The following is a 9,463-nucleotide window of genomic DNA, read 5'->3' as shown; positions in this document are numbered from 1 at the left end:
AAGATATTGTTGCACCCACCTGATGGTCCTTAAACCAACTGCCTTGTAAAGTGGCCTCTGTCCAGAGCCATAGTTCATGGATGCTGAGGTACACAGTGATGGTCGTCCCTATCACAACTGCCCAGTTGTGCATGCTGACCCTAGCTGAGACAGCCACTCCTCTCTCTCTTCTCCCATTTCCTATTCCAAGCTTCAGGTGAACCAGTCATCAACAATCTCAGCCTATTAACATGCTCTGGTGGCCATAATCAGCAATGCAAAGGGAAGGGAGGTGGGAATTACAGCTTCCACATCACACATCAAGAAATCCTTTTATACATTAGCCCCTTGGAACCTCAAATGACTCCCCCAACAATAGACAGAAGTTATTATTTCTATTTTATTCATGCGATAGATAATGCAGCAAAATAGGCAAATGGCTGAATGGCTTGGTATATTACTCAAGACTCATTTTGCAAGTAGCAGAAACCCAAATCCTTTTAGCTCAAGAAAAAAAAAATGAGGATTTACTATTCACATATACTGGGAAGTCTAGGGCTGAATTAGGTGGTTTCAGGAATAACCAGAATAAAGGGCTGAAATCATGATATTAGGGGCCACTCTTTTTTCATCGTCCAGCCCTGATTTTCCTCATTCTTTCCTGCTTCAGGGCTTCTTCAAAGTGGCTGAGAAAGATGGTCACTAGCAGCTTACTGTTTACTTGCATGGTTCCAGTTGAATAATCTTAGCAGAGGGAAAAAAAAAAATCATTCGGTCTCCCAATGTCTGTATGTCAGGGAATGACTCTGATTAGTACATGTGTCCACCAATCACTGTCATCAAGGGGATGGGGCACCACCGTCAGCCCAGCCCTTGTCATGAGTCTGTCCTGGGCCAGGGTTGTGGAGCCTCTGACAGTCCTGACACAAGCACAAAGTGAGGGAAAAGTCCACCAAAGAGGGTGCATGACAACATAAAACAAGGGGTCTACTCCATTTATGTGGCTAGATTGTCCTAGACTAAAGATCCCTCTGGAGCCCAGCTTGTCCTAGACTAAAGCTCCCTCTGGAGCCCAGCTCTCACCCTCACTCTACGTTCAAGAATCGTTCGTAAATATGACTGTCTAATAGTGTTCCCTGGATCTGATCATTGAACAGTTCTGTGTCTGCTGTCTGACAGACACTGTGCTAAGTGGTGGGGACATAGCATTGAAGACAAATGTGTTCCAAACCTTACATAGCACTGCCTTTGCATTCTGGGTGACTACGTGATCACAATCATTAGTGATCAAGTTTATCTATTAAGACATGTAAGAGCCAACTCTCAGCTATGCCTAATTCCTCTCTCTCTCTCTTTCTCTCTTCCTTCCCAGGCTCTCTCTGTAACACCTCAGCCACCTAAAAAGGAATGGAACTGCAGTAAGACAATGGATATGATACTCGACGAGATTAAGCAGGGGAAATTCCACAACCCCATGTCCATTGCTCAAATCCTCCCTTCCCTGAAAGGAAAGACATACCTAGATGTGCCCCAGGTCACTTGTAGCCCTGGTAAGACATCCACCCCTTCTTATGCCATAAAGCAGCAACTTATGCCAGAAATGACATGTGGATCAATGTTAAGTGGCATATAGGCTTGTAACATCCATTATTCCCATGTGGACAGAGCACATCTGACTCCCAGTCCTTAAGAGTGTGTGCTAGCACACAGACATACCTCCTTGCACTCAGAACTCTGCCCCATATCTACTTCATTCGGCATATATTTATGCAGCTCCTACTATGTGCAAAGCATTTTGTGGGATACTAGAGGTAGGGGAAGCTCCATGGTCCCAAATATCAAATAACATATAGCTTCATTTATTCCTTTGACACATGTACCATCAAATGCTATGCATATCTTATCATATCTGCCTTTCGCAAAGTCAGAAGACAGATGTGTAAACAAAAACTACAATATTTGTGACAACCAAGTAAGTATGAAATAGAAGTTAAAGCCCCATGCAGTGCAAATGCAAACAAGAGAAATCATGACCAGTTATTGATTTTGTTTGGGCGGCTTCGGAGAAGAACAGAATTCATATTTACGTCGAGCCTTAAAGATCTAAATATGAAAGCTTGATGCATGCAACACACCAATGAGATGGAGTTTCGGAAACCTAGCATGCCACCTTTTAATTAAAAATATCTTTATTTTATCTGATTATGCATACAATTGAAAGACACTTAAAATTCAAACATTACAGAAATATGCATTTAGAAAGTAGAGGTCTTACCACTCCAGAGATTACTAGTGTTTGGTGTGGATTCCTTGAACTCTTTTTTTTTTTTTAATAAAATGCTAACATAAAGCATCATTCCTCTTGCATTGCATGAACTTCCTAAGACAAGAAGAGATTAATAAGTTTCTTGTCTATCTCAATGCCGAACGTGGAGACAAAATCAAGCAAGCTGATTCCAATCATACCAAACACTACCACACTCACTCAACCCCTTAGGCTGCTTCCCAGTGATGTCCCAACCTTAGCAATGTGGCCATGGAGTTTTTGCCGGAACTCTATGCTAGTGGTCCAACTACTTTGTTAAATGGTATGAAACTCACTACTTTCTTGAAATGTCTTCTGGGATGAGTTGCCAATAACAGAGATTTTAAAACTATAACACAAACCCCATAACCTTTGACAAATGTGGCCTCTTTGCCCTTCACAGATGATGAGGTACAACCAACTCTACCCAGCCAACCTGACCCTGGCCCCACCTCCGCATCTAACATCACTGTCATATACACCATAAATAACCAGCTGAGGGGGGTTGAGCTGCTCTTCAACAAGACCATCAACGTGAGTGTGAAAAGTGGGTCAGTGTTGCTTGTTGTCCTAGAAGAAGCACAGTGCAAAGATCCTATGTTCAAGTGAGTGTTACAAGTGTCATTCATCATTCTCTCCAGGCCTGATCTGAATTCCCATTTATTCTCCATCCTCTGTTTTCTTAATTTTTTTTCCTTTTGATAACAGATTTTTATTTAATAGCCCCTTGAGCAGCTTACAATCTAATAAATAGGTAAGGCTCTCATGAAAACTTAAATCATACAAGTCAATGTATGATGAAGTTTTAAAAACAAAAATTCAGAGGAGATTCGAAAGTCCGTTGCAGAGTAAAACAGGCAAAAGAGACTTTGTAGCTTTGAACCACAAAGAATAGGTACTATTTAGGAAGATGTGGGAAGAGGTAAGTTCAGGAAAAGAAATGGCCAGAACAGGCTGGGCTCAGTGGTGCATGCCTGTAATCCCAGCTACTCGGGAAGCTGAGGCAGGAGAATAGCTTGAACCCGGGAGGCGGAGGTTGCGGTGAGCCAAGATCACGCCATTGCACTCCAGCCTGGGCAAAAAGAGCAAAACTCTGTCTGACAAGAAAAAAGGAAAGGAAAGGAAAGGAAAGGAAGAGAAGGGGAGGGGAGGGGAGAGGAGGGGAGGGGAGGCCAAACAAAGCATTTGCGATAAGACTGAGCAAGGAATTTGGGGCCAATGAATAGGCCAGGTAGACACACCAGGTTGGGTGACAGTGTAAAAGTCTTGAAATATCAGGTTCAGGAGATGGGACTTTGTTTAGCAAGTTTTTGAGTAAGAAAATCCACTTTGTAAAATGTTGCTTAGGTTGTGAGAAGAGGAGACAAGGCTAAAACATAGGACATGACTCCAATAATGGAGCTGTGAAGTGACGATGACTTCCTCTAGGATACATAGACCCACACCAAGGCTCTGTGAGTGATGGGACATAGAGGTCAAGAGAAAGAAGCTTCAAAACTATTGATTAAAGGGTGAAGAAGAAAGAATATCTTTCAAAGAAAGGGATTAAATTTCTTAGATATGTTTAATGGTGGGCATTTGAAATAGGAACATTAGAAGGCTTTTGGAGGTATAGTCCAGGCACAGTGGCTCACACCTGTAATTACAGCACTTTGAGAGGCTGAGGCGGGTGGATCACTTGAGGTTAGGAGTTCAAGACCAGCCTGGCCAACATGGTGAAACCCTGTCTCTACTAAAAATACAAAAATTAGCCAGGCATGGTAGTGTGTGCCTGTGGTCCCAGCTACCCAGGAGGCTGAGACGGGAAAACTGCTTGAGACTGGTAGGTGGAGGTTGCAGTGAGCCGAGATCGTGCCACTGCACTCCAGCCTGAGAGATAGAGTGAGACTCTGTCTGAAAAAAAAACAAAAAAAGAAAGGAAGGAAAGAAGGAAGAAAGGAAGGAAAGAAGGAAGGAAGGGGAAAAAAAGGAAGAAAGGAAGGAAGGAAGGAAAGAAGGAAGGAAGGAGAAAGAAAGGCTTTGGAGGTATAGAGGAAGTACTAGGAAAAAAGGTCAGGACAGGGAAAAAAAATTGGACAGTCATTTCTTAGAGGTGATGACCAAAGTCAAGAATCCATGTAGTAGGTAGCAGATACATGCACCCAGCAAAACCATAAGACATATTTAGTTATTCTCATTTTACAGATAGAACCCTTAGGCCCAAAGAAGTTAGCAATATTCCTAAGATCACATAACACGTAACTAATAGAGTTGAGAGTGGAACCCAGGTTGGACCGAATCTGATGCTCATGTTCTTTCCATGCCCCTGTCAGGGTAGGGGAAAATACAGAAATAAATCACAGAAATAAATCACAAAATTAATTAAAAATTAAAAATTAATAAAAATAAGAAAATTAAGTTTTAGGGAATATTTATGGTTTGCAAAAAGAGGAAGCAGTAAATAAACATGGAGAAGTCTAAGCTATAGGAGGAGAGGAGAAAAATGCCAAGTCATGGAAAGGAAAAAAGCAGATATTTTCAAAGAAAAGATGATCCAAATTCTTCAGGAAGATATCAAGAAGGAATACTGACAAAGGCTAAGGAATTGACAACTGAGTGATATCACGTGGGGGGTCTATTCCACCTGGTTCTGTTGAGCACATTGTGTCTGCTGCTTACTGCACAACTCCATAACTTCCCTAACTTCCATAGACAGGTCAGGATAAAAATTCCACTACAAAACTATTTTTTTTTTTTTTTTGAGGGGAGTTTTGCTCTTGTCACCCAGGCTGGAGTGCAATGGCGCAATCTCGGCTCACTGCAACCTTCGCCCCCTGGGTTCAAGTGATTCTCCTGCCTCAGCCTCCTGAGTAGCTGGGATTATAGGCACCCGCCACCACGCTCTGCTAATTTTTGTATTTTTAGTAGAGATAGGGTTTCAGCATGTTGGCCAGGCTGGTCTTGAACTCCTGACCTCAGGTGATCTACCCACCTCAGCCTCCCAAAGTGCTGGGATTACTGGCATGAGCCACTGTGTCTGGCCCAAAAATATTTAATTTTAAAACCCTCTGAATATACTGTACTTTACTTCTCTGAGCTTAGCTTTAATTTTGCCTAATTTTTCTTTTTCTGATTATAAATGTAATAAATACATATAGCAGAAATTTTGAGGGAAAAAGCATAAAAAAGAAAAATCATCTACAGTCCACACACAATATCACAGCTGCGAATATTTCTTATAACTTTTGTAGGTGTTTTTTTCCATGCATATTACAAATAGATGTGATCCATCATATACATGGGACAGAAAGATATTTCATGTAAAATTTGTATCTCATATGTTTACTTAACATTATTATATAAGTAGTTTCCTGTGTTACCGAAAATTATTGACAAATATTTTCATGGCTTCCAAATATTTAATCTTGGATATTCATTCCATGACTCATATAATTATTTACTCATTTGGGTAAATTTTAAAATTTGCATTTTTAAAATTTGATTATTAATAGGTGTTTTCAAAATCCATTCATTTTTCATTTCATTTTATTCTAAGTGATTTCATATTCATTAGTCATTTGCATGTTTGCTTTTTTAAAATTTATTTATTTATTTATTTATTTATTTATTTATTTATTTTGAGATCAGGTTATGACACTGGCTAATTTTTGTATTTTTGTTAGAGATGGGGTTTCACCATATTGCCAAGGCTGGTCTTGAACTTCCAGGCTCAAGCAATCTGCCCTCCTCAGTCTCTCAAAGTGCTGGGATTACAGGCATGAGCCACCGCACCTGGCCCATTTTCTTTTGTTTTTACTTAACTTTTATTTTAAGTTTTGGGCACATTTGCAGGTTTGCTACATAGGTAAACTGTGTCATGGGGGTTTGTTGTACAGATTATTTTACCACCCAGGTATTAATTCTACTACCCATTAGTTATTTCTCCTGATCCTCTCCCTCCTCCCAACCTGTACCCTCTGATAGGCCCCAGTATGTGTTGTTCACCTCTGTGTATTCACGTGTTCTCATCATTTTGCTCCCACTTATAAGTAAGAACATGCAGTATTTGGTTTTCTGTTCCTGTGTTAGTTTGCTAAGGATAAATGGCCTCCATCCATGTTCATTGCAGCACGATTCACAATAGCAAAGAAATGGAATCAACCTAAATGCCCATCAATAGTAAACTGGTTAAAGCATTTTCTCATTTGATATAATCTGAATACTTTATCAGATAAAATCGTGCTCAAAAGAGAGTATCATTTAAAATGTCTGAAGCATTTATCTGAAGTATTTAAAGTGTCTCTATCCTGGCGGGATGATTGCTTGAGCCCAGGATTTCGAAGCTGCCATGAGCTAGGATCTTACCACTAGCCTGGGTAACAAAGTGATACCTTGTCTCTAAAAACTTAATTAACTAATTAATTAATTGAATGTCTCCATCCCTTCATCTTACCCCTAATTCCCTGACCTAAAGTGACATGTTAATCATAGACAATTTTTTTTTTTAGATTTGAAACCACTATGACATCTTGGGGCCTTGTTGTCTCTTCTATCAACAATATCGCTGAAAATGTTAATCACAAGACATACTGGCAGTTCCTTAGTGGCATAACACCTTTGAATGAAGGTGAGGGAAGAAAAGGCATAGGTGTTATCTTCCGTAGTTTGAAGGCTACATTCCTTAATTATTTTTCATTTAATTTATTCATTCATTCATTTAATCAATTGATAATTATGAGATCATATGTGTATACACAATAATTTCACAGACAGTGATTGCTTATATGTATACAAATATCTATTTTACATATATATATAATCATTAGAGAAAGAGATTAATTCTGTAGGCAGTGGTAATACCTTTTACAGAGAAGGAAAGTAAGTCTTAAGAGACATTAAAGGGTCTTGTACAAGGCATGCATCTAGAATGTAAAAGAGGAGAATCAAACCCAGGTTTCCAAACTCTTTGTAACTCTATTGTACAAATGTGCTTTGCACAATACTTTCACTCAAAATTCATGCTTCACCTTCTTTTTTACAAAAATCTCCAAAGAGAGGAATGCCTGCGTGTGGATGTTGGTACATGTTTCCCCTGAAAAAATTAGGAGAAAGCGGGAAGAATAAAACTCAGACTTCAGCCAAACCTTAACATTGGTAAAAGCTTTTGCACACATATTGAAATATTCTCCAATTTAAAGGGCACTGGTGTATGGTTTTTGTCTAAGCATGATGTTACCTAGTTAACCTGATGTTAACTGTCACTATGCAGAGACATATAAAGCCAAACACAGTCGCAGCAGAGCCAAGGTCATAGGTTGGTAAAGATGCTTCGTTATCCAACATTACAGTGGGGGAGGTGTTCTTCTTAGAGTCTGTCATGTATTTAACAAATCTTGCCAGCCAGAATTTGTGGAATTGCAGCAAAGCACATAATAAAGATCGGACTCGGAGTCACAGAGGACTTGGTTAGAAGCTCCTTCTCTTATTTAATAGCTGCAGTACATTAGTAATAAATCTGTGAGCCAGTTTGCACAGCTTTAAAATGGAAATTGCACTAATCATTTCTTGGGTTATTGTGAGGATTGGAAATGATATACTTAGAATGATTAAGTACAGTGTTTTGCATGGCATGTATTCAAAAATATTAATCATCATTATTATTAGTTTTCCCATCACCTTCATCTCAAGAAATGTCTGGATCAAAATATCCCATATACCCCATAAATATACACACCTATTATGTACCCACAAAAATTAAAAAATTTTTAAATACCCAAAATTTTTTTTTAAAAAAAGAAAGTAATTGCCCCAGGAACTTAAATCAGGCATATTCTCATGTCTACCAATTACTTTTCTTCCCTGGGAGAAAGAATGGTAAAGTCCTCTGAGAAAAAAAAGATGTGGGCCTGAAATTGTCATTCTTTCTGTTGCCCAGCTACCTGAAAGGTAACAGATATTGCCATCGTCTATCTTTCCTGTCCTGAAAGACAAAAATTCTCAGCCCACTGCTCTTTCTTATGTCTTACAAAAACTTCAAAAATGAACCTGAGGTTCTCCCTTGAATGCCCTAATTTTGGCCTAAATAAGCCATTTTAGCAATAACCACCATTTATTGCACAATTATTCAGTGTCAGGTACTGTCTTAGGCACCCAGCAGTCATTATTCTAATTCTGAAAATAACTCTTCAGAGTAAATATTATTAACAAAATCTTGTATGTGAGGAAAAAGAGGCTCGTGCATCTTAAAGGGTATACCCAAAGACTTACTCCGTGAAATGATGACCAGAGACTGGAAACAAGAACACCCTAAATCTCAATTTCATGTTCTCTCCATAATCAAACTGCCTATTTCTCTCTAGGATGATTTTACTCCTTTAAAAAATTTAGTGGGTTCACTGCATCTAGCTCACTGCATCCCTTGGGGGATGGAGATGGTTACATGCACCACAGTCACCTCATGTTATTCTATGCTTATTTCCAGGGGTTGCTGACTACATACCCTTCAACCACGAGCACATCACAGCCAATTTCACGCAGTACTAAGGAAGAGGTGGGTTCAGCTTCTATCAAACATCTTCAAAGGATGGGTGAAATTTTTTCCAGTTCATTTTAAATCTATGCAAAAAAGTGAATGCCTGTGATGCTACCATATTCCTGGAAAACCACAATGTAGAATAAAAATGCAAAGTTCACTGGAGTCTCAACATCTATGACTCATGAAAATAAAATTTTCAGCTTCTCAACACAATGCCTGCCAATCATCGTTTAAACCTAAGGTGACAGGAAAAGGGAGAGTAGCTGATATTTTTGGATATCATTCTGATTTCTAGATTAATTGAATAGCACACTCCCTATTTCTACAAATGGTATATTTCTTAATGTCATATTTTCATATTATACCAAGTACTCCTTTTCAAATTGCCTAACGTAAACACGCCCACGTATGTACATACATGTGTACGTGAAATGGCCAAACATTTCAACATATAAAACTCCATCAACATATAAAACTCCATCAACATATAAAACTCCCGGGTGGCTCAAAAACTTGGTAAATGATTTTATGTCTTAACTCTTTCCTTCCATTTCCAATTTTTTTGGTTAAATTCATATGTAAAATATATACTTAGATCATTTACATATGTAATGTGTAAATTAACTTATATTCAATATATTATACATAATTTAATATATTATATA

At 38.8% G+C, this 9,463-nt stretch overlaps 1 protein-coding gene across 2 annotated transcripts in view; it reads left to right on the top strand.

Annotated features, from left to right (window-relative positions):
• Positions 1-9,006, top strand: part of GIF (gastric intrinsic factor (vitamin B synthesis)) — a 16,603-nt gene extending 7,597 nt beyond the window's left edge. For both annotated transcript variants that reach the window (XM_011963507.1, XM_011963508.1), the window contains exons 6-9: positions 1,352-1,529; positions 2,688-2,889; positions 6,772-6,890; positions 8,745-9,006. In XM_011963507.1, coding sequence (XP_011818897.1) covers positions 1,352-1,529; positions 2,688-2,889; positions 6,772-6,890; positions 8,745-8,806 — 561 coding nt within the window. In that variant the 3' untranslated portion in view covers positions 8,807-9,006. The remainder of the gene's footprint in view (positions 1-1,351; positions 1,530-2,687; positions 2,890-6,771; positions 6,891-8,744) is intronic.
• Positions 9,007-9,463: the final 457 nt, after the last annotated feature.

Source organism: Colobus angolensis, unplaced genomic scaffold (genome assembly GCF_000951035.1).
Source record: "Colobus angolensis palliatus isolate OR3802 unplaced genomic scaffold, Cang.pa_1.0 Scaffold61, whole genome shotgun sequence".
NCBI lineage: Eukaryota > Metazoa > Chordata > Mammalia > Primates > Cercopithecidae > Colobus > Colobus angolensis.
Note: the sequence above shows the minus strand (reverse complement) of the source record. Positions and strands in the feature narration are given on the sequence as shown.